Genomic DNA, 26,616 nt, shown 5'->3' with positions numbered 1-26,616 from the left:
AAAAAGCATATGTGAACACTATGTCATCTCTGGGTGGTAGAATGTTATGTGATCTTTAGTTCCTCCTTTATGCATATCAGAATTTATATATATCTATATATAGTGAAGATATACTATTTAAATAATTTTGAAAGGAAAAAGTAAATAAGTTGAGAAAAACTCCTGGAATTCTAAGGATATTTCTGTGATAAAACTCAAGATGAAATAAATGTTTAGGATAATACCTGATCCTTCTGAACTCTCATCTCATCAACTTCACTTTCAGCATACTGAGGATCTTGTGCAGGGTCCTTGACATCTTTTAGTGTGTTGACACTCTGAAATCACAGTTTGTTAAGTCATTTCATGCCCATAACCAAAAACTTTCAGTGACCATCATCCACCTCACAAGCCAGGTTCCTGTCTCCTGGGCAGCCAGTGAAGGCTGATCTTTTGAGCCTTCATCACCACTGAAGGCCAGTTCAAACTCCCCAGGCTCTCGCTCCCTCTTGGATGCTGTTTCTCCCTTCGCTAACAACCAGAAAGAGTTCTGTTTGGAAGCAGAGTGAGAAAAATGTCTTACCCATTGTTTCAGCACCATGGGGTCATACATACAGTAGATTTTAAGCAAGTGTTTAATTGATTTGAGCATGCAAGTAGAAAACAAAGTTACTATAATAGGCCTGTTTGAACATTTCCCAATAACTGATGAATAACAGCAAAAGTGAAAAGGCGAAAGATACTCAGTCATGTCCGACTCTTTGCAGCCCCATGGACTATTCAGTTCATGGAATTCTCCAGGCTAGAACACTGGAGTGGGTAGCCTTTCCCTTCTCCAGGGGATCTTCCCAGCCCAGGGATCGAGCCCAGGTCTCCCGCATTGCAGGCGAATTCTCTACCAGCTGAGTCACAAGGGGAAGCCCAACTGTTGAACAGTGCTGAAAATTCTTGCTTTAAAAGAATGAGAAATAGATACCTTTGGTGGAAAGAGCTTTTCATACACTTTTTTCCACAGTTCCATTGGCGAACGGGCATGAAACTTTCCAATGTCATTATCAGGAAGAGGAGGAGATCCTAAAATTGGAAGTTTTAATTCAAGTGACTGCATTGACTAAAACATTATAACTATTACTATCAATAAAACAGATGATACTTAAATCTTAGATCACTCATTTCCTTTTCTTCTATAATCACTGTTAATATTTACCTCAACCCAGTGTTAACAAGGCCACTGGGACAGATTCTAGTACCAGAGGGAGAGGAGACAGACTAATGAATAAATTGTAATTCTCTTTCCATGCACGTAAGTAGATGCTCAGGAAAAATAGAAAATATGACATTCTCACGTGCTTGTGAATGTTTAAGGAAACAGATGTTCTTATGTGCTCTTGAATAGAATGCAAATTGCGACAGCTATACTGGAGGGTAATATGGCACTAGTAAATACTATGAAAATACTAAAAAAATCATATCCTATTAACCAGAAATTCTAGTTTTCAGTGTTTATCTTAGAAATACCTGCATACATGCATTAAGGATTTCAAAGAGCCGCATTATTTGTATTAGTGAAAAAATGGCCACAGCTGAAATGTCCATCAACAGAGGTAGAGTGAACTAAATTACTATGCATAGCCATGCTCTGTAACACTATCCAGCAGTCAAACTTCCAAACAGACCTATATGTAGCATTAATATGGAGAAAGCACTAAGGTGTATTGAGTAAAAAAGGAAAACTTCAAAATGACACAGAATAATACAATTGTATTAAAACAGTTTTTTTCTATACCACATTCACATGGAAAGTGGAATATTAAACTTGATCGTATATGTACTATTTCAAGATTTATAAGTAGAATGTCTTTATGCATTGCCTGTATAATTTAAAAATTAACATGAAAAATTTGAAAATACGCTGCCACTTCTTGGCCATTTTCAATGCATAGTCTGAGATTTCTCATTCTTTCTATTCTAGCATCTACACTGTTCACTGTTTCACTCTCTTTTTCAGGGCCTCCTTACCACTTTGGTGGGTAAGATAGTGATCAAATCCACCCATCTTATTCAGATTTCCCAAATTTCTTCCTTGTCCTCACTTGTGTGTGTGTGTGTATTAGGTTGTACACAGTTTTATCACCTTTGTAGGTTCATGTATCCACTACCACAGTCAAGACACTGAACAGTTTCATTCCCAGAAGGATCCCTTGTGTTGCCCTTTTATAACCAAACCCACCTTCTTCTTAATCCCTCTCCCTCCCTCCCTCCCCACCTACAGTTCTGTCCCTAACCTCTGACAACCATTAATCTTTCCTACATTTCTAAAATTTCTTCATTCCAGAATTTTATATAAATAGAATTATATGTGACATTTTCTGATTGGCTTTTAAAATTCAGTATAATTCTCTGGAGAGTAACCCAAGTTGCTGTATATATCAATATTTTGTTCCTTTTTATTGCTGAGTAGTTAGTATTCCATGGTATGGACATACCACAGTTTATCCATTTACCTGTTGAATGATGTCTGGGTTGTTTCCACTTTGGGGCTATTACAAATAAAGATATCATGAACATTTATGTACAGATTTTCATGTGACCATACACTTTCATTTCTCTCAAATAAATGTCAAATAGTGCAATTTCTAGGTCATATTGTAGCTGCATGATTAGTTTTATAAGAAACCATCAAACTGTTTTCAAGAGTGGTTGACCAGCTGCTATGGAGGTTCCTTAAAAAACTAAAAGTAGAGCTATCACATGGCCCTGCAATCCCACTCCTGGGCATTTATCTGGAGAAAAACATGATCTGAAAGGACACATGCACCCCAGTGTTCACTGCAGCACTGTTTACAATAGCCAAGACATGGAAGTAACCTAATGTCCATCAAACGAGCAATGGATAGAGATGTGGTGTGTGTGTATACACACACACACACACACACAATGGAATATTACTCAGCCACTAAAAAGAGTGCCATTTGCAGAAACACGGATGGACCTAGAGAGTATCATCATACTGAGTAAAGTAAGTCAGAGAAGGAGAAATATTGTATGATATTCTTTATATGTGAAATCTAAAAATAAATAATGCAAATGAGCTTACAAAACAAAAAGAGACTCACAGACTTAGAGAATGAACTTATGATTGCTTGGGGAAAGGGACAGTTAGGGAGTTTGGGAAGGTCATGTACACACTGCTATATTTAAAATGGATAACCAACAAGGACCTATTGTATAGTACATGGAACTCTGCTCAATGTCATGTGGCAGCCTGGATGGGAGGGGGTTTGGGGGAGAATGGATACATGTATATGTATGGCTGAGTCCCTTCACCGTTCACCTGAAACTATCACAACATTATTAGTCAGCTATGCTCCAATACAAAATGTATGTTAATGTATGTTAAGTCACTTCAGTCATGTCCAACTCGTTGTGACCCCATGGACTGTAGCCCACCAGGCTCCTCTGTCCATGGGATTTTCCAGGGAAGAATACTGGAGTGGGTTGTCATGCCCTCCTCCAGAATACAAAATTAAAAATTCAAAAGAAAAAAAAAAGAGTGGCTATTTTATATTCCCACCAGCAATGTATGAGTGATCCAATTTCTTCACATCCCCTCACCAGCATTTGGTGTTACCACTATATTTTAACTATTCTGATAAGTGTGTGGTAATATCTCAATGTAGTTTCAATTTGCATTTCCTTCATGCAATGATATTAAATATCTTTTCATGTGCTTATTTGCCATTATTGTGTATCCTTAGTGAAATATCTGGCCATATCTTTTACATATTTTCTAATTGGATTTTTTTTTTACTGTTATATATTCAAGATACTAGTCCTTTGTAAAGCATGTAGTTCAAAATTTCTCCCAGATTGTAGCAGATCTTTTTACTTTTTTCACATGGGCTTTTAAGAGCAAAAGTTTTTAACTTTGATGAGGTCCAAGCTCCATAATTTTCTAAATTCAGTATTTTTCGACCCTTTGCTGACCTCCAACTACTTACAGGGGCAAAAAATTTCCATCAGCGTTTCTATCATTACACACAGTGATTCTCACTGCTAATGAAATTAAGTTGGCAATTATAATAATTATAAAAATCAGTCTTTATAATCACTCATTAACACCTCTGTTCTTTTCATTCCAATTCAATCTATGACCTCATGACAAAGATCTCTACATTTGAAGTCAGCTTCAGCATGTAAGAGTAATGGGGGGTGGGAAAAAAGAAAACCACTGTCCATTAGTGTTAAAACCAAACTATGCCAACCCCAGAGTACAGAGTTGCTAGGCCCCAAAATCTCTACAATGAAATTACTTCTGTGAGAAGACAGGGAGCTTGATCATATAAACTTTTTTTCTTTCTGTTGTTTTTTTTTCCTTCCCTCCCCGTGGCTGCTCTCAGGCTTGGAGAAAAAGCCTGCAGCATTCCAGGCCTCTGCTGCGACCCTCCCACCTTTTCCTAACGTTTCTCCAGCGAGCCCAGCGCCCACTGAAGACCGTAAATTAGTGCCTAGTAATTGGTACAAAGGCACTTTCTGTTTCTATGCAACAGACGCAAAAAGGAGGGGCAAAGGGAAGGAAAAAACCTCACAGATGGTTAAAAAGGGAAAGAAATGGGATCCTCTGCAGTGCTCTTTGAGCAGTCCTGCCTCTCGCTCCGCCCTACTTTTTGTTGGGAAGTTAGTAACAAGCCTAAGCCCAACTCAGAGCGCTTGGTGGCAGTTGTTAGAATCAAAAGAATAGAATTTGGATGTTGGAAGTGACCTTGAGAGGTCATCGAATCCATCCTTTTGTCTGTAAAAAAGTACACATTTTTATACTTTCAGATGGACAGGGATCGTTCCGTAGAAGCACTGGGGGGCTATGGAGGGTTTGGAAAAACAGCACCAAGGTTCAAAGGCTGGCTGTCTGCCTTAGCAGGCTCCTGGAGCCTCAGCTTGCTCAGCAACACAGTGAGTCCATATAAACTCTTGAAATTTCTTTTGCTTCGCGAGTCTAGGTATAAGTATAGGAAACATCCCATTAGATGAAGTATTTACATAACAATTAAGGCATACCTAGTTAATGCAACTGTGTTCTTTTTGAGTTATTCCAACACTTGAATCTCTTATATTTTTCATCTCTACTTATAATATATAGCTTTGAATTTCCTGACTACTTTATCCTTCTGATTTTCTTCTAAACCCAAGGAGCTAAAGTTTAAAAGTACCTGGAAATCAGTAAGGGAAAGAAAGTACATGCAAATTTTTTTAGTGGTATTGAGATAAAAATCAGTTGCTCATGTGCCAACATCCCTTTCATCACAAATATGTCAATGTGATGCATTCTGCATCAATACAATATATACAAATAAATACACAAGACATAACAGTAACAATGAAATCAGAAATGGTGGTTAGGGTTAGGAGATGTTGGAGATGAAGTGAACAGGCAGTAGGACAAAATCAATAAGCAATTAAAACAAATGGAACAATCTTAATAAGTTCACCAACCTATCTGACTTAAAGAATCCAATCCTGCTGTGATAAACAGAGGTTTATTCTGATCCACACATATTGATCTGCTACACAGATAAGAAAAAAAAAGAATCTAATTTAGTTTAGCAATCAAATATCCTGCCATTCCCTACTGTACATACAAGAGTCAAGTTTTATATCTAGCCCCTATGAGAGCATTTCTCAAAATGAATGAATGATTATTAACATAACCGATTCAAAAAATAAAGTATAGAGCTAATAAAGGTATTATAGCAGAAAAAAAAAAGACCCAAACTACCTCAAATCAAAACCAAGAAAGATAGCAAGGTTAAGAAAAATACTTACTAAAATGATCAATTCCATTTCTAATCAATATAAAAAAATCATAATAGAGGGAGAGCTACTAAGGGGAAAAGAAGTAACAGGATCAAGGAAACAAGTATAATAGTATGATTATTTTATTCTAGTTGCCAACTATTATATAACATTTTAGTTGTAAAATATGATAAATATTTAAACAATATAAGAAGCAAGAGATAATATGAAATTATCTAAGAACAGTCATCTGAGGCATTTTTCCCAGTCAAGAAAAAAGAGACTTGTGAGAACAATAATCAGATGAGAGAATACCCCAAAAAATAAAAAGTAAAAAGATATTAACAAATATTTTAATGGTACCTTTTGTCGATGCCAAATGCCAATTGGTTAATAACTCCACGTATTTTTAGTAATAGAGCTTCTGATTTACTGGTAAACTAAAAAGAAAAAAATCAGGACAATAAATTACATGCTCCACTTTCAAATCACAGAAAGAGGTAAAATAAACATGGCTTTCAACAAGTACAGACTGCAGAGAGATTATTATTTATCTGTCCAACAAAATCTTGTGTTTGAGTAAGCAAAACAAAACCTCAATAAAGGAAAAGAAAGAAATCTTGATAAATTTGTTTTAACTCTTCAAATTTCATGAGTGCATGACATATTTATTGTATGGACTTGTGTTTATGCACTAATCATTTCAGCTACTCCCACAAATGGACCGTAATCATTACCAAAATGCAATCTGGTTGGTTAAAAAATAGGAGGTATATATCATAAATAACTTTTCCATCCAAAGGCATACAGCTGTCTTCAAAGCAGTTAATGTGGGAGCTGCAGACTAGTCTAACAATACTGATACTCACTAAAACAGCTTTAAAACTGCTCTTCAGATTTGCCTTTAGAGTTTGCAAAGTAAGCTACTGACTATTCTCAGTGGTGGTCTATAACGAAGTGATCATAACCAGAATATTTTAGAAGAATGAAACTACATAGGTACTATTAATCATTAAGCTGAGAAATCAGATGGAAACCAGGACATATGGCTACCTACAAAACCTTTTAAGACTAATTTTGAATGTCTGGAAATACCAAGGTCACCCAGCCAAATCAGAATGACTAAGATGTATGAAAGTAGGAAAGACAATCTTGAACCAAAATGTAATGTAATTATAAGGTAAAGAGATCAGTGTTCAGGCTAAGATTAGTTCAAGACCTGGGTTTGATCCCTGGGTTGGGAAGATCCCCTGGAGAAGGGAAAGGCTACTCACTCCAGTATTCTGGCCTGGAGAATTCCACAGTCCATGGAGGGTCGCAAAGAGCCATACACAACTGAGCGACTTTCACTTTCACTTTTCAGATTAAGAACAGGTTCCCAGGGAAAGGGCTTCCCTGCTGGCTCAGGCCTGGGTTCAATTCCTGGACTGGAAAATCCTCTGGAAAAGGGAATGGCAACCCACTCCAGTATTCTTGTCTGGAAAATTTCATGGACAGAGGAACCTGGCAGGCTACAGTCCACGGGATCGCAAAGAGTTGGACAGGACTGAGTGACTAACACTTAACTTTCCAGGGGGAAACTATTCAAGGGAGAACACTCATGTGAATATACAAGATTTGATACATTTAAAAAATTGAAACAATTTTCTGCTTCTATTGAGACAATATTCTAATATGAAAGCCTCAGCTGAATTTTAAAAACACAACTTTTTTATCATCATCATTGTATTCTCTATTATGTTCCCTATATGGTGAGGAAAAAAAACCTCATCACAAGTGTATTTCATAGGACTGCAGGACTGGGAGGACATGAGAAGTTTTTCTAACTCAACCCCATCCCCACCCCTATCTGCTGCATCAATTGCCTTGAAAACATCCTCCACAAATATATGTAGAGTTCTACTTACGAACTCAATGCCTGGGAATTCATGATCTCCAAAAGCAACTCATTCCATTTTCAGATAATGGCAGTATTAGAAATTTTTTTCTTAATTTGAACTAAACCCCACTGATTCCTTGTTCTTGACTCTAAGGAAACATACATTTAACCCCTTTCCCACGGATCAGTCCTTCAAATACTTAAAGACTGTTATCACATCCCAAATGCCAGAATATCATTTTATGCTGTTCCTCATTTATCATAATTTTAAGTCCCCTACCATCCTGGGGGCTCTCCACTGAATCTGGTCCTACTTACCAATGTTTTTCCTGTTTTTGTTTTTATTAACTTGATTATATTGCTCATATTACTGAATTAGTATTCTTGACTGAATTATAAAGGATAAACTATGTTTAAAAAAAAAAAAACAAAACTGCTACATATCACTGAACCTTGGAAAGCAGTAAGTACCAAAGTCTGGACTCTAGGGTCACAGGGGAAGGGAAACTGAAAGGTGGGGCTTTGTTAGCTCTGGCCGGCTCTCTTCTTGATTTGGGAGCTAGAAAAGCTGTATGGTTTCCATGGTGTCCAGAATGCTCTTCTAAACCCAACCTCGGATTTTGAGAGCTGATAGGAAAGATTCTCAGATCCTTTCCCTCGTCCCTGGACTTCTAGGGTCTTGTGAGCCATGATTAATTGCAGGTCTGCTGTGGCCTGGGTTGATCTGACTCACCTATTATTACATTCTTACTGATAAGACCAGACTGGGCACTGATGGATCATCAAACGTGATCTGTTTCTAAACAAAAAGAGGGATTTTCCTCAGCTAACTAAACAGAAGCAAATGTGGAGCTTTATCTAGAAGTGAAAGTAAGAAACTACAAGATCCATGGTCTTTGCTTCTGTACTTTGAATTCTCCATATCTTTTCCAAACAGTAAAGAATATTTCCGTGGTCGCCAAGGCAGGGTAGAGAGGGTGAGGGAAAGCTGGATCGCGAGTTTGGGAATAGCAGATGCAAACTATTATATACAGAATGGATAAACAAGGTCCTGTCGTATAGCACAGGGAACTATATTCACTATCCTGTAATAAACTATAATGGGAAAAAATATGAAAAATATTTTTTTAAAAAAGAATATTTCCAAAATACTTTGTCAACCTAATATGCAAATAGGTAGATACAGTACAAACATAAAAGGTAATGATTTTTAAGAAAATACATAATAAAATGTATTTGGAGTATTCTGGAAAGTATAAGAATTTTAAATCCAGATCATACTTATTACTTTCAGTCTTAGTAACTAGCCATGAAAGCTGGGGACTAGGCCATGTTGTCTATAGGTTCCTCTGAGCACTCTGATTTAGAGGGCAAAAGACAGCATTCAAATGTGAGGAATTTTTTTAAAAATAAAAATGCTTTTATTGCATTAGAGGATATCTTGCAACATTTGGTCCTGCTGTGGAAAATAATGTTAACAGTTACAAGAACCAGCCTTTATTGAGATTTGTGTCAGGCCCTGTGCTAAGGGTTTCAGGTGTATTCCTGCTACTAACCCTCACAACAACCCTATGAAGGTAGGACTATTTTTGTCCATTTTACCCTGGAGGAGACTAAGGCTTCAATGAGGTTAAGTGACTTATCTGAGACTCCATATCTAGTAAATGGTTGCCCTGAGATTTGAATCCAGGCAGCATGACTCCCAAGTTCATTATTTTTAACCTCTACAACAAATAGCATTTTTAAAGTTTTTTTGAAAAAAAAAAAAAAAAATTAGTTTTCTTTTAAGTGAATATAGATTCTAATTCTTAAAGGAAAATTAAAAGGTGAATAGATAAATAACCAATATATCTCTAAGATGATGGGGATTTATGGCTATTAAAAATGTAGAACTTTCACTTCAAGGAAATGGTAGGCTATCTAGCAATGTGGGTTCCAGAAATACATTATAAAAGCTCTGAATAAGAGGCTTTGAGGACAATGGGAATGGAAAGGAGAGAATGACATGCATTAGCAAAAGCATCCACATTCATTATTGTGCACCAAGCTGGTAATCTTTCCAAATTTGTTACTGTCTGTTCAAACCCAAAGGATAGGAAACATACAAACCATTAATGATGCTCCATAATAATGTGCAATAAATCGAAGTGTCTTGCATATTACCTTCCTCTTCTCAGAGTCAAAATCCTGAAGACGTATGTTATTAAAAAGAAAAAAGTTGAGAGAACTAGTATCTGTAGCAGAAAAGTACAAATTATTAAATACAGAAATATATTTTTTTTCTTATTTTTGGAAATGCACCTTGAGTAGGATTCCGTTACCTTGGCATGTGGTTCTGTAGAAACTGAACAATAGCTGCAGCCTTCTAGAGCTACACTGTCAGATCTTTCCTTGTCTAAACACTTAGCTCAATAGAATTTAGATACAAGCACACATTTTATCAAGTGGAATACCCCGAGGATTCTCTGACAAGCAAAGATAAGAAACCAATTTTCTACTTTCTTCAATTTAAAAGTTGGGACTAAGTCCTGTCCCTTGGTGACTGGACTGGATTCAGTTTCTAAATCTTCTGCCTTATCCCCATCATTCTACTGTATTTACTGTTCTTCACCTATTTTCTCTTTCCCAACTATATTCTCTTTTCCAAAATCTTTAAGATGTGTGACTCCTTGACTTCTCCCCTGCCCCGAGTCATTTTTCTCATTTCATTATTTGGTTTCTCTCCTATAAAGGCTAGGCAAACATGTACAACAAGCTGAACTGGAAGTGGAAGAGCTCACCTGAAAAATATCGTATTTACTTCCGATTATGACCAGAGGAATTGGAAATGGGTCAATTAATTCACGATCCTGTTAACAAACATATTTCATTGATTCACTGTAATTGTTTACTACTATGTATTCAGCAACTTCTACGACTTAGGTCATTTTAAATCTGCCCATAGTGTTAACATTGTTGGCTTGACAGAGGTTGCTCCAAATTTTAATTTTTGAAGCTACATTTCTCAAGCATAAAACTAGAAATGACAATTCCCTAAGCTACCATATTTATTCTTCATGTTCTGTTCTTTTATTTTCTTATATATTGCCTTCCTGTTTTTTTTAAGTTATTTGTATTAACTGTTTGTTATAATAACATTTATACTGCATATATGGGAACCAAAACTATCAGTTTTGTTTGATATTCCTTTTGTAAAACACACTCATATAAACTCTGGGCAATATAAAATACCTTTCTTAGTTTTCTAGATGATGACATTTCTGATTGTACATAAAAGACTTGTGTTACCATATTGCAACTTGATAGTTTAATTATCAGATGATAAAAAGATACTGATTATGTGACAGACAATAAATGTATAGAATGACAGTAAAGGCTGTTGAAACTCTATTCCTTGCTTAAAACTGTATCCTTATCTGGTCTTTGCCAGGTGACATTTGTACAACCTGGTTTTGTATCTTCATGTCACAGAGATTATAAAATCAGTATCAAATCACTACTTTAAAACTCTGTTCCTTTTGATTGGTGTAATATGCCATAACAATCACGGTAGATGTCTAACGAGAAGACATATGAAATCTTTTTCCTTGTTTTGCTCTGAGGTTTTATTAAATTGCTGTAATTTTCCAGTGAACAGGTTCCATCCACATCAAGTGAATTTCAACTCATGCATAAAAATCTAAAGAAATTGTTTGTGATGTTATCTTTAACTATGTATGGGGCTAAGAATTCCAAGAATAATCTCAGCAGCAACTCACTGGATGGTCCTTCTGCATATTGCTCCACATCTTCTGTCTCATTTCAGAAGCTGCTTTAGAATTCTTCTTCCCCAGTTTCATTATTACTTTATCTACATTAAGTTTTGTGGCTTGCAACAGATTTTCCATGGTGGGCCAAAGGTCATTAGGTTTTGAAAGATCCAAAACAAGGACAATAGAAAACGTCCTAAAGAAATAAAAACATCTTTCAAAAAAAAAAAAAAGACTAAAAATAATTACCACTTGAAACCCTACTATACTGAAATGCATTTTCTAAGAATAACACATAAGAAAAAAAAATAGCAATTTTCTAAGAAAAATATGCTGAAATTATAGCCTTATTTATTCCAGTGCTTTTCCCTAGCAATATTTAAGTGTTACAACCAAACTTTTTGTTTGAACTAATAATAATCCAGTCACATAATGTGCAATTGGATCCAACAGTGCCATGTTTAGATTCAGTTTTTCTATGTGTTCCAAAGAAGGGAAGCAAAAATAATAATCACAGCAGCAGCAACAATACAACAATGTGGTGAAAACGTTTACTGATGGACCTTGCCTGGAGTCTACATAGCTTATTTCCTTCTAACCCAACAAGACTTCCTAGAAAATATTATGATGGCCATTACATGGATTAGAAATCTGAGGCACAGACTCATATAACTAGTGAACTGTAGAGCTGGTATTTAGACCCAGAGCTACATGGTTTTCTGCTGTACCTTGCTACCTCTCTGAAAGGCGTTGCTATCTCACTCTAGGCCACCACACACTCCACCACCATGACCATATGCACACAGGCTCACGTTTAAGTATATCAAACATAAATCTAAACTCAGCAACAACAAACAACCCAATTTAAAAATGGGCAAAGAACTCAAATACATATTTCTGTATTTAAAGACATACTTATGGCCAATAAACACAGGAAAAGATGTCCGGTATTATCATTAGAGAAATGCAAATCAAAACCACAATGATATACCACTTCTTGCGCATTAGGATAGCTACAAAAAAAAAATAAAAATTAAAAATCCAGAAAATAATAAGTGTTGGAAAGAAAAGACAGAAATTGGAACCCTGGGACATTGCCAATGGTATAAAAAGCAGAGGAGACAATGTGAAAAGCAGTACAGTGGTTCCTCAAAAAATTATAGGAGGATCCAGCAATTCCACTTCTGGGTGTTTTGACATCAGGGACTTAAACAGGTATTTGTATACCAATGTCCATAGCAGTGTTATTCACAATTGCAAAAGAGTGGAAATGACCCAAATGTTCATCAATGGGTTAACAGGTAAACAAAATGTGGTATATAAATACAATGAAATATTATTCAGCCTCAAAAAGGAAGGAAATTTTGACACATGCTACAATATGTATGAATCTTAAAGACACTGCTGAGTGAAATAAACTAGACCCAAAAGGATGATTTCATTTACATGAGGAAGCTAGAGTAGTCAAATCATAGAGACAGAAACTAGAATGGTAGTTGCTAAGGGCTGAAAGAGGGGGAAGTAGGAAGTTATTGTTTAATGGGTACAGGTTCAATTTGGGAAGTCGAAATGCTCTGGAGAGGGATGGTGGTGATGGTGGCAAAACAATGTGAATAATACTGAATGTCACTAAACTGTACACTTAAAAATAGCTAAAATGGTGAATTTTATGTTATTTTACAATTAAAAAACAAACATAAATCTAGGAGTATTATAGAGAATGGTTGTAATAAGTCTGTAGAGCCATAATCATGGGTCAATATATCTTTGATCAACAGAGCAAACATTCTGCTAGCAGAAATAGCAAGGAATATATGCTGGTTATAATATAGTCAAGTTATCTGGGCTTTCCTGGTGACTCAATGCTAAAGAATCTGCCTGTTAAGGCAGGAGATGCAGGTTCAATCCCTGGGCCGGGAAGATCCCCTGATGAAGGAAATGGCAACCCACTCCAGCATTCTTGCCTGGGAAATCCCATGGAAAGAGGTGCCTGGAGGGCTGCAGTCCATGTGGTCACAGAAGAGTTGGACAAATTAGTGACTAAACATCAACAATTATTTTGTTTAGTTTGAGCAAATCAGCTATTTTGTGTAAAGCAAAGCAATAGCTAAATTCTATACTATAGGTCTAAATCCAGAAAGTAGTCTTTTTAGACATTACCTAAGATTTTCTATAAAGTTATTATGCCATTAAATTGTCTAGCCAACCATATCTTTCATTTGAATAAGCTCAGAAACAGCTTTATACACACACACACACACATATACACATAAAGGAAACTAATTTTATTTTCAGAGTTTTAGCATGATTAATGTTAAAAAAAAAAAAAAGACCATGGTTTAGCTTTTTTTTTTTTTACTGTGGTAAAGTATATATAAAGTGTATCATTTTTTTCCAAATGAAAATAACTTTGTTTTAACCAAAGGGAAAATGGATTATCCAACTTTTTTCTAAAGTTAAAATTTATGTTTCCACTGCACTGCAAATACTTGTGTTACTTTTGCCTTCATAGCTAATGACAGCTAAAAAGTTTTTTTATAAAACACTACCTCTGAAAACAGGGAAGTGGACCACAGGTAATGCTCTCTTACAAATTATCTAAGGTCTGTGGAAATGTTCAATGCATCTATAATTATTCTATGAATAGTCATTTTAAAGAAAAACAGTATCTAACAGCATTTGCTAAGGTGGCTGGGCTCTGTCCAACTCAAGGAAATTACATGTCGAATTAATTCCAGTCACAAAACACTCTGTGATTTGCGACTAATGAGGAGTGAAGTGTTTTCCATGAATTCGTCCACCATTCAGCGAGCTGCTTTGGACCCAGGCCTGTGGCGCCCCAGCCCTCTGTTCATCACCCTGACCCCTCTTCTCTCCCAAGGCAGGCTCCAGCTGCTCCAGGCTTCCACGGAAAGACCAGGAACTCACAGAGCGAGACAGTGAAGAAACTGTGGGAAGATTTGGCTTCCTGCAGAAACCAGAATCTCTACAAGCCCATGAGGTCTAGAGAAGGGAAGTGAGGTAATACAGAAAGGTGATGTGACAACAGGGCCAGAACTGGAGCCAGCTCACAGTCTGGGGAGAGCGGCTCCCAGCCTCTTGACTCCTGTCTGCCTCAGGCCAGGCTGGCCGGCAGCTCTTGTTCCTTCAGCTGCTCCCGCCCCGGCATCTCCTCTCAGCCACGCCACCAGGAGCTGCCCTAATTCCCAGGCAGCTTCAATTATTTGTCTCTGTTAAAGGAGGACAAATGAGAACTACACAGCTGTAAAATCCCATGATTCTAAAAAAAATAATGTCGGGGGAAATGGTGGTTTTAAGCGAAAAAGCAAGATCTAAATGTGTATACACAGTATCTCATACCTGTACAAAGTATATTTACAACACTGAAAACACGGAAAGAAATACCTCAGTATGTTGGGAATAGTCCTGTTTCATGGGATCACAGATGCTTTTACTTTCCATGTATGTTTCACTATTTTTCCAAGTTTTCCTTATGAGCATAAAACATTTTTGTGATAAGTAAAAGACACTAAATTTTATTTCTTTAAAAGAAAAAAAAAATCCCTGCACAAAGAAAGCCAACATTACTAGCTAGTTATGGAAAACAATTATCCTGTTAATAAGAAAAAATTCTAAAGATCTTAATGGCTGAAATTTGACAAATAATTGTCAAGCCCTTTGTATCTGGTCCAGCAGCAACGGTCTGTGTTAAACTCTGACAGCAGTAAGATATTTCATATATTTAAATTCTGTTTTCTTTGGCTAAGATGGGTTCCCAGGAACATTGTGAGAAATGTCACAATTTTCCACATCTGATTTGGCCAACACATGGGAATCATTCTCAGGAAAACATCACCAAACAGCTTGAGGTTTTCCCCTAGGTTCTTTTTCTTTAAGGTCAGCAAATAGCCACTTTCTTCCTCTTCTAACTCATAAACTTTCACTGCATGAGGTTGCACTGGTGTGTGTGTGTGCAAAGTCGCTTCAGTTGTGCCCAACTCTTTGAGACTCTATGGACTGTAGCCCACCAGGCTCCTCTGTCCATGGGGATTCTCCAGGCAAGAATACTGGAGTGGGTTGCCATGCCCTTCTCCAGGGGATTTTCTCAACCCAGGGATCTAATTCATGTCTCTTCTGTCTCCTACACTGGCAGGTGGTTTCTTTACCACCAGCACCACCTGGGAAGCCCCTCAGTGATATTAACATTAGTATTAAATTAGTATTAAATTCAAGTGTGTGTTAGTCAGTCATGTCTGACTCTGTGTGACCCCATGGACTGCAGCCTGCCAGGTTCCTCTGTCCATGGAATTCTCCAGGCAAGAAAGAATACTGGAGTGGGTAGCCGTTCCCTTCTCCAGGGGATCTTCCTGACCCAGGGACCAAACTCAGGTCTCCTGTATTGCAGGCACCTGAGCCACCAAGGAAGCCACTAATTTAAAGGAGACATAATATCCAGTTGCAGGAAAAACTCAGGGACTGAATTAGCTCATGCTTGGATGGGTATTAAAAAGAATTGAGTTTTAAAATTTAGTTTTTGAAATAATTTTTTTTTTCTTTTTGCCAAGTGAATATATTGCCCAAGTGTTATTTGACATATTTTGTTTGCAGGCTTGCAAAATATGTTACTAGTTGGATGCCAACTATCTCACTTCAACACAGGCCAGAACCTTCAGTTCAGTTCAGTTCAGTCACTCAGTCATGTCCAACTCTTTGCGACCCCACAGACTGCAGCACCCCAACTCCTGGAGCTTACTCAAACTCATGTCCATTGAGTTGGTGATGCTATCCAACCATCTCATCCTCTATCATCTCCTTCCTCTCCAGCCTTCAATCTTTCCCAGCATCAGTGTCTTTTCCAATGAGTTAGTTCTTTGTATCAGATGGCCAAAGTATTGGAGTTTCAGCTTCACCATCAGTCCTTGCAATGAATATTCAGGACTGATTTCCTTTAGGATGAACTAGTTTGATCTCCTTGCTGTCCAAGGGACTCTCAAGATTCTTCTCCAACACCACAGTTCAAAAGCACCAATTCTTTGGCACTCGGCTTTCTTTATAGTCCAATTCTCACATCCATACACGACTACTGGAAAAGCCATAGCTTTGACTAGACAGACCTTTGTTGGCAAAGTAATGTCTCTGCTTTTTAATATGTTGTCTAGGTTGGTCATAACTTTTCTTCTAAGGAGCAAGCATCTTTTAATTTCATGGCTGCAGTCACCATCTGCAGTGGTTTTGGAGCCCAGAAAAATTCACTGTTTCCACTGTTTCCCTTTCTATTTGCCATGAAGTGATGGGACCAGATGCTATGATCTTAGTTTTCTGAATGTTGAGTTTTAAGCCAACTTTTTCATTCTTCTCTTTTACTGTCATCAAGAGGCTCTTTAGTTCTTCTTCACTTGTGGTGTCATCTGATCTGAGGTTATCGACATTTCTCCCAGCAATCTTGATTCCAGCTTGTGCTTCATCCAGCCCAGCATTTCTCATGATGTACTCTGCATATAAGTTAAGTAAGCAGGGTGACAATATACAGCCTTTACGTACCCCTTTCCTGATCTGGAACCAGAACCTTGGTTCTTTGAAAATCTCTGAGGGCAGTACAGTTTAGGCACATAGAAAGGAAGTGAAGGTAAATCTTCAGCAACATAAAACCATCCCTGCGAATCCTGATTCACAAAAACCTCACGTTCATCCTTTGGCCTCCACTGGATACTTACTCACCGCTATTCCTCACTGGCTCCACCTACCGTAAGGTGTCACTTGTGATTGGTATGCTGATTAAGTCCAGTAAAGACGTTCCTCCACCTAGCTCCCAAAAGTGAGCAATATCTTTTGGCTGAAAAAACCAGGGTTTTTTTCATATTAATATTCTTTGATGTTTTTACATTTTAAATAGTTCTTATAGTTCATTAGCACCAGCCAGTAATAATTATGTATACAAGATATTACAGTCCTCAAGACCCTTTGTGGCAGTCAAAATTTTCTCCTTTATTGATCCCATCCCTCAAAATGCACTAAAACATCTATTCCAAAGAATAAAGATGAAACATTAAGAATATACACGGGTACTAAATGCCCTGATTCTACCCTAATTTAATAGAAGGCATTAAACAGCACCCCAACTCTGTAAATATCACAGGTAGCAAACACTCACATTAGAAATAAAATTAACAAATTGAACACATTTGGAATTATCTTTTTGAAAACAGTTATAATTTTAGGTAGAATTAAACAATTGGACAGGAAAAGATCCTAATTGAGGGAGAAGACAGAAGCTCATACAATAAATCAGACATAAAGACAAGACAAGAGGAAATGGGGAGAACGGAGAGCAGTCTAGCCTGCAGATCAGGATTGACCAGGCAGAAGTATAAGCAGCTGGTCTGGGCCTGACATCCCTGGGGACAGGGACAGGCTGGCACTGGCAATACAAGCGGTAGGTAGGGGGACAAGGACTCTCTACCACTGCTTCCCTTTTCAGAGAACTCAAACTATAGGGGGACTAAAAGGGCTGGGCAGCCAAGTAGCTTGGAAAAAAGACCATCTATTCCATGGCAACTGTCCTAGACTGTGGCTAGCTGAAGGCATTTCTCCTTCCAGCCAGATACTGAGAGCCTTCAAGATATTATGATTGTGTGAGGAGCTGATAAAGCTCTTCTGTTTAGAACTCTTAGGAGACTTTCAATCTGAGAAAGATGTGACTCTTCTAGAATGAATACAGAAAAGCCCAACTTGATAGCGTAAAGTTTAGCAGAAACAAACAGGTGAAAAAGAAATCACATGAGTTTTTATGTTCCCAATACCATGAACTTGGAAGAGGCAGATGGTCATTACAGCAGTTTTAGATAAATACATTTTGCTTTTTGACAGGTTATCATCTCAAGCATTGAAACTGTTTTGCAATTGGTATTTGAATCTCTAATGTTTATGGGGAAACATAAGTTTTCAATAGAAAATCTCCCTTGATTCACAACTGGATGAAGAAAAGCTTTTAGAGCTTTTCTCAAAAGTTAAGCTTATGAAAGTTAGCTCAGAGTTTCCCACAACAAGGATAAGCCTATTTCTAGGCTTATCACTCATGCAAAAATTTATGTGATTCACAAAAATAAAGTTCTCCCACATCTCAATATATTGTTTTTTTCTTTTCAATTCCATAGATTTAATAACCAAGTTGCACTGGTGAATCCAGGAAGCAGCAACAGCCAATTTTAACTCTATATACTGTCTAATGATCAAACACTTAGGCTGGATCAATCTATAAAAATTTGCCTGTGTTATGGGAGTTATTGAGCTCTGGTGGCTCAGAGGTTAAAGCGTCTGCCTCCAATGTGGGAGACCTGGGTTCAATCCCTGGGTCGGGAAGATGCCCTGGAGAAGGAAATGGTAACCTACTCCAGTATTCTTTCCTGGAGAATCCCATGGATGGAGGAGCATGGTAGGCTATAGTCCACAGGGTTGCAAAGAGTCAGACACTACTGAGCGACTTCACTGCACTTCACTTCACTTCACGGGAGTTACAGGAGATATGGGACCTTCTTTACTCTAGATTGTTCTCCATACACCTAACTTTAAGAAATGACCTCTTATGGGAACACCAAAAGAGAATGCTACTTAGAATTTTTTATTCTCCTAACATACACTATAAGTTCTCCCTCTATCCTGAACAATTTCTAACTCTCCTCTATAGATAAGGTAACACAAGTGAAAATAGGATTATGGCCAGTTAGAGCCTGTGGTCTCAAATAGGATTACCGACTTTAAGATGTATTTGTAAAACTGCTAATAATTTGGAATTTAAGCAGTACATTTTCATAAATATCCAACAGGTCAAATGTATATTTTTAGCAGATTTTTCTGGGGGGAGACAAGATAACTCACAATGTTATTCTCATTTGAAAGAATATGCCCAAAGCCTGTACACTGAAGTTACAGGGTAATCCTATTCAAGCATCTTAAGACATAACAAATGAGAAGGCCAAAATATTTTCACAGTTTGGGTGGCTTCCTCTGTGCTGAGTTGCATTTGACTTTAAAAGTATTACATAGCTAGGAAGTGTACTCCTGGATATGTTTATTGATTGTGGAAAAGATGGGAAATGTAAAACAATGTCAGCATCCTCACTTCTCCACACACGTGTAGAACAACATCACCAAAAAGACACTCACTGTGTTATGTCCTTTTGCTCTTCTTCCGTATGTATATTCCAAAGCTAAGGTTGGTTTTGGTGGCTCATCCCTGTATGGTGAAGACAAGTATTATTACCATCATTTTCTTAAGCTATCATCTTACCATATTTTTGCTTCTTAAAAACTGTATTAGCAGAGAAGTTACGCTATGTGTAACACATTGAGAGAAAAATGATTAAGAATTTATCCAAAAATTAAATAAGCCTTCAGAAAAAACATCTTCACAGACTTTAGTGGCAACTGCAGAGGTGAGTAATGGCACCTGCATGGAGTGGCAGCGCCCAGTGACACCATGCGGGGAGCAGAGAAGGAGCTGGCAGTGTTGGTGGCTGTGTCAGGGCATAAGCTCTCTGCATCCAGGCCACGTGGGAAGCAAAGAAAATAGGTTCATGCTCAGCCTCGATGTGCGGAGCTGGGAACCTAATGACTATCGATTTAATGGAGACACCAATAAAAGATTTTTTATGCAGTTCTCAACTGAAATCATAGCTCAAACCTGGGCATCATTTAGCTAACGAGAGCTGCAAACCAAGAAGACTTTCCTTACCAACTTCCTGAAACACCTTAACCTTACCTTAACCTGGTGGCATGCTTCCACGGTAAAGAAGGCTAGGAAGTACATAAAACAAATGGCAACATGTACAGTTTGATGACCAATAATGTGCTTCAAAAGCATACCCATGAGCAATTCTAAGATTATAATGTTCAAACAATCATGAACTAGATAAAATTTAAAAAGTTTAAATATCAGAGTAGCATAGCCAAAACAAGTAAGTACTATCTATTACAGATTGAGTAATTATGTTAATTTCTTCCCCCAAATAAGGAAATCCATTATTAATCCTATATAATTTTTTCTGCTTATTGTTGGTTTCATCTTTAAAGGAAGATTGTAAAAGCCATAATATGGACTCACAAGAATTAGAATATTTTGCTTAGGTCGCAAAATGGAAATATGTCTTTTAGATTCTAACTTGCCTTACACAACAAGAATAAGCATAAGTTTATTCTAAAGTTTAACACTTACCTGTCAAGACACCTTAGAATAATAGTAGTCTTTCCCTAGAAATTCAAAAAGAAAGAATACTGTGTTACTGTCATCCACATGTAAAATTTTATTATTGTTCATAATTGTGGCCCAAAATAGCTTTTAATCACTTGAATGATAAATTACCTGGAAACTAGAAACTTTCAGAATTGCTCCTAAGTTTGATAAGTGGAAAAAGTTAACTGTCAACTTTCCATCAGAGTGTAACTACACTGCTATTATTATAATTATAAAGTACCACAGATGACAAATACTAGAAAATCAAACCTCATTTTAGTGGTCAACTTGGCAGCTGTCTTAAATTTTCTCTCTACTTGTTAATGCTAATTACTGGTTAAGCTGATGATTAGTGTCTTCTAAAATGTTTTAATTCCAATTTGTTGAAGTGGAAATAAAAAAGGATAACACACAAATATAGGACATGTTGAAGACATATTCCAAGTAAGCAATCCAGATTCCAGGTTAGAATACTTTTTTTGGTTTGTCTTATTTCTAGAAGATGTACTTTAAAATTCTTTTCTAGGAGTCAGGAAATAGAGGTTCTGGTCCCATCTCAGCCACTAATCATGAGATTTAACCTCACATCTGAGCCAGCGACTGGTTTAGTGGTTTAAGTCACTGATTTGTTTTGTTTTTCAACAGTGAAACTTTACTTTTTTAAGACAATCTTTTACAGGAATTAAATAAAAGAGCAGCAGGGAAAGTTTACCAAAGGAGACCTTCAGGATTCAAAGAAAGCAGTTTAGAAAACTCTGGACTACCAAAAACATGGATTATTTCACTAAATATGTGTTTTTTAAAGCCAAGGAACCTACAATACTTACCCCAAAAAAGATAAATCATGACTCCAAATTACATCTGGGCTATGATTAAACTGAATGCCTTTTTTGGTAGTAAGATATATAAATAAATAATTGGAATAGTACTAAAATACATAATTGAAAGATTTTTATTGGTAGGTGTTATATCAAAGTGAAAGACCAGAAACAATCTAAAATTTCCAAATAGGGGACTGACTAAATTATGACCATCAATATAATGAATAACATGCAGATCATAGGAATAATGTAGGAATAGACATACTGACCTAAATCAAATCCCTTACGATTATACAGTGGAAGTGAGAAATAGATTTAAGGGACTAGATCTGATAGAGAGCCTGATGAACTATGGGTGGAAGTTTGTGACACTGTACAGCAGGCAGGGATCAAGACCATCCCCAAGAAAAAGAAATGCAAAAAAGCAAAATGACTGTCTGAGGAGGCCTTACAAATAGCTGTAAATGGAGAGAAGTAAAAAGCAAAGGAGGAAAGGAAAGATATTCCCATTTGAATGCAGAGTTTCAAAGAATAGCCAGGAGAGATAAGAAAGCCTTCCTCAGTGATCAATGCAAAGAAATAGGCGAAAACAACAGAATGGGAAAGACTGGAGATCTCTTCAAGAAAATTAGAAATACCCAGGGAACATTTCATGCAAAGATGGGCTCAATAAAGGACAAAATGGTATGGACCTAACAGAAGCAGAAGATATTAAGAAGAGGTGGCAAGAATACACAGAACTGTACAGAAAAGATCTTCATGACCCAGATAATCACAATGGTGTGATCACTCACCTAGAGCCAGACATCCTGGAATGTGAAGTCAAGTGAGCCTTAGGAAGCATCACGATGAACAAAGCTAGTGGAGGTGATGGAATTCCAGTTGAGCTATTTCAAATCCTAAAAGATGATGCTGTGAAAGTGCTGCACTCAATATGCCAGCAAATGTGGAAAACTCGGCAGTGGCCACAGGACCGGAAAAGGTCAGTTTTTATTCCAATCCCAAAGAAAGGCAATGCCAAAGAATGCTCAAACTACTGCACAATTGAACTGATCTCACACCCTAGTAAAGTAACACTTAAAATTCTCCAAGCCAGGCTTCAGCAATACGTGAACCATGAACCTCCAGATGTTCAAGCTGGTTTTAGAAAAGGGAGAGGAACCAGAGGTCAAATTGCCAACATCCACTGGATGATCGAAAAAGCAAGAGAGTTCCAGAAAAACATCTATTTCTGCTTTATTGACTATGCCAAAGCCTTTGACTGTGTGGATCACAATAAACTGTAGAAAATTCTGAAAGAGATGGGAATACCAGACCATCTGACCTGCCTCTTGAGAAATCTGTATGCAGGTCAGGAAGCAATAGTTAGAACTGGACATGGAACAACAGACTGGTTCCAAATAGGAAGAGGAGTACGTCAAGGCTGTATATTGTCACCCTGCTTATTTAACTTATATGCAGAGTACATCATGAGAAACGTTGGGCTGGATGAAGCACAAGCTGGAATCAAGACTGCTGGGAGAAATATCAATAACCTCAGATAAGCAGATGACACCACCCTTATGGCAGAAAGTGAAGAACAACTAAAGAGCCTCTTGATGAAAGTGAAAGAGGAGAGTGAAAAAGTTGGCTTAAAGCTCAACATTCAGAAAACTAAGATCATGGCATCTAGTCCCATCACCTCATGGTGAATAGATGGGGAAACAGTGGAAACAGTGGCTGACTTTATTTTTTTGGGCTCCAAAATCACTGCAAATGATGACTGTAGCCATGAAATTATAAGATGCTTGCTCCTTGGAAGAAAAGTTATGACCAACCTACACAGCATATTAAGAAGCAGAGACATTACTTTGCCAACAAAGGTCTGTCTAGTCAAGGCTATTGTTTTTCCAGTAGTCATGTATGGATTTGAGAGTTGGACTATAAAGAAAGCTGAGCGCCAAAGAATCAATGCTTTTGAACTGTGGTGTTGGAGAAGACTCTTGAGAGTCCCTTGGACTGCAAGGAGATCTCTAACCAGTCCATCCTAAAGGAGATCAGTCCTGGGTGTTCATTGGAAGGACTGATGTTGAAGCTGACACTCCAATACTTTGGCCACCTGATGTGAAGAACTGACTCATTTGGAAAAGACCCTGATGCTGGGAAAGATTGAAGGCAGGAGGAAAAGGGGACAACAGAGGATGAGATGGTTGGATGGCATCACCAACTCAATGGAGATGAGTTTGAGTAAACTCCAGGAGTTGGTGATAGACAGGGAGGCCTGGCGTGCTGTGGTCCATGAGGTTGTGAAGAGTCGGACATGACTGAGAGACTGAACTGAACTGAATTGAACTGAGACACACTGACATGGTAAGACATACATAATAGATTACCATGACCCTATTTTCAGTTAAAAATCATCTCTTCCTTGAGATGCATATACATACACATACAGATAGAGAAACAAACAGAAATCCAGAGAGACATCACATGTTTAATATTGAATGTTTCCATGTGATAACTTTATAGGTAATTTATTTTCTAAAGAAAATCAGGATTTTCTAAATATCCTACACTTTATGTGTATCACATGTAGTGTATTTTTAACTTTTAAAAATAATGAGGGCTATGACACCTAAAAATTAATGTATACAATGTGCAGGAAAGTATACAGAATTATTGTATTTTAGAATTGGTAGGAATCTTACATAATATCTAGCCAATCTTCTCAAATTCTCATGATTCCATAGCAGTGATTTAAATTATTTTTATTATAATTTCATATAAATGTATAAGACTACCTGGTGGAATTTCAAATAAAAATAAACTCAACTCTGGGCACTGAAATCAGTTTTCAGATTATCATTAAAATAACAATCCAAATTTTAAAAATTCACTAGTAAACTGTTGCCCTTTGAGAAGGCATCCAGAGACTCCTGGGTTTCCAAGTCCAAGAAGCACTGACATAGTACTAGTTTACTGAACAACTATTAAAATGAATCCCACATTCCCTTCCACTACATCCATCAGAGCAGAAGTCCAGCCTTCCTCTGACTTGTCATCCGTGCAACTCTAATTCCATAATCCTCTACATATCCCTTCATCTGGCATAATAATCTCCTCCCTTCTAAGATCCAGCTGCCCTGAATCCTCAACTTCTTCTTCAGAACATTCTGCTTGTTGGCCTGCACTAACATATGACCATCTCTTGATCGCTTCCTCTGCAGTCCTATTAAAGGCTATTTACTCTTCATCACGGCACATACTTCAGGGCCCTCCCTGCTCTCCAGCGCCACCTACAGGCAATTACTCTACTCCTCTCCTCTTGCAGGACTCTTAAGAGGCTCGTATCAGCCTACCCTCTCAGTTGTCATCTCTTCCGGCTCAGTCTGCCTTCCCCTCTCAGCTACTGTCATTAGTTTTGTTCACTTCACCCCTACATGGGCACAGGGTAACCCACCTCTGACCCCGACCTCAAGGTGCCCTTTGCCTCAAGAGACTCTGTCCTTCACTCCACTTCTGCCACATGCCACTTTCAGGGTTCTATCTTGAACCATTTCACTACTGGAAAACGTACCACTTCCAAAATCACATGCAGAAGCAACACATTCTCTAAGCATTTTTTTCAGAACTTTACTTTTTTCAGCTTTACTGAGAGGCCTCCAAAGTCCATGTGTCCTTCTGGGACACAGGCCAGACACAGAAGCGTGCTCTGGCTACCTGGGCACTGACGCTGGCTGGTAGAGATGTAGCCTCACTGACACAGAAGTTAGTTCCTGACTAACTTCTGCTAACATGCCTTTGACATGCCCTTAGGTAAACACATGAAGCACAAAAATAAAATAGTATCATATATACTACAACTCTATTATATATATATATGTTGCCGCTGCTAAGATTATATATATCATAAAAGAAGATAGTCCCCAACTTAGGATAGTTCATTATGATTTTTTGACTTTATGAAAGTGCGAAATGGATATACACTCAGTAGGAACTGTACTTTTCCCAGGCTAGCGACATGTACTAATAAACTCCTCCTGTGATGGTGGGCAGCAGCAGTGAGCCGCGGCTCCCAGTCAGCCCCTCGATCAGGAGGGGAAACAACCAGGACACTTACAACCACTCTGTCTTTCACTTTCAGTATGTTATTCAATAAACTGCACAAGATATTCAACACTTTATTATAAAACCGGCTGTGTGCTAGATAACTTGGCCCAACTGGGGCTGAGGTAAATATTCTGAGCACATTTAAGGAATGCTAGGCTAAGCTATCAAGAAGGTTCCCTAGAGGAGGGCATGGTAACTCACTCCAGTATTCTTGCCTGGAGAATCCCATGGACAGAGTAGCCTCATGGGCTACAGTCCATGAGGTTGCAAAAAGTTGGGCGTGACTGAAGTGACTTAGCACACAAGCATGTAGGCTAAGCTATGATATCAGTTAGGTCAGATGTGTCAAATGCACTTTTTGACTGACAATATTTATGGGGATGTAACCCCACCGTAAGTCAAGGAAGGTCTGTAATATAAACCCCAAATAGAATGAATATCAGCATCTCGGATCTGCAAGTCTCGACCTTTTTTAGACAGTGTCATCGGCAGTTCTGTCTCTGACCAGAACTTTGTAATCCAAGCCAAGTTTCATGAAGATACGATACATCTGTTCCTGCTCTGTATGGCTACTTCCAAACCCTTTTTGCATCCCTGGCTAAACAACAGAAACTTACAGTGAGTGGGCCAGGGTCTCTTGCTACTAAAGTGTTCTGAGGGATATGCTGTCCTTTCCCCCCTATTTTTCACAACAATAAACAACCCTTTGAAACCCTGTGACAAACATCATTGCGTGTGTTAGTCATTCAGTCATGTACGACTCTTTGTGACCCCATAGACTGTAGCCCACCAGGCTCCTCTCCATGGAATTTTCCAGGCAAGAACACTGGAGTGGGCTGCTATTCTCTTCTCCAGGGGATCTTCCCGACCCAGAGATTGAACCCTGGTCTCCTGCACTGCAGGCAGATTCTTTACCGTCTGAGCTACCACAATTCAATTATTCCTTAAATGAAATTCCTAAAAGTGAAGTAACTGAATTTAAAAAATGAATATTATTTAAGATAATGACTTATTAACTTAGATGCTGACTTAGATATTTAAATGGATCCTGGCTTTCATACTCAATTTAGGTAGAAGATC

At 37.8% G+C, this 26,616-nt stretch overlaps 1 protein-coding gene across 1 annotated transcript in view; it reads right to left on the bottom strand.

Annotated features, from left to right (window-relative positions):
• Positions 1-26,616, bottom strand: part of DYNC2LI1 (dynein cytoplasmic 2 light intermediate chain 1) — a 38,629-nt gene that overhangs the window by 5,749 nt on the left and 6,264 nt on the right. The window contains exons 3-12 of the mRNA XM_020878072.2: positions 20,609-20,643; positions 19,561-19,630; positions 17,142-17,230; positions 11,407-11,593; positions 10,429-10,497; positions 9,758-9,835; positions 6,133-6,209; positions 5,470-5,540; positions 956-1,053; positions 225-317 (exon numbers count right to left, since the gene is read on the bottom strand). Coding sequence (XP_020733731.1) covers positions 225-317; positions 956-1,053; positions 5,470-5,540; positions 6,133-6,209; positions 9,758-9,835; positions 10,429-10,497; positions 11,407-11,593; positions 17,142-17,230; positions 19,561-19,630; positions 20,609-20,643 — 867 coding nt within the window. The remainder of the gene's footprint in view (positions 1-224; positions 318-955; positions 1,054-5,469; positions 5,541-6,132; positions 6,210-9,757; positions 9,836-10,428; positions 10,498-11,406; positions 11,594-17,141; positions 17,231-19,560; positions 19,631-20,608; positions 20,644-26,616) is intronic.

Source organism: Odocoileus virginianus, chromosome 2 (genome assembly GCF_023699985.2).
Source record: "Odocoileus virginianus isolate 20LAN1187 ecotype Illinois chromosome 2, Ovbor_1.2, whole genome shotgun sequence".
Taxonomy (NCBI): domain Eukaryota; kingdom Metazoa; phylum Chordata; class Mammalia; order Artiodactyla; family Cervidae; genus Odocoileus; species Odocoileus virginianus.
Note: the sequence above shows the minus strand (reverse complement) of the source record. Positions and strands in the feature narration are given on the sequence as shown.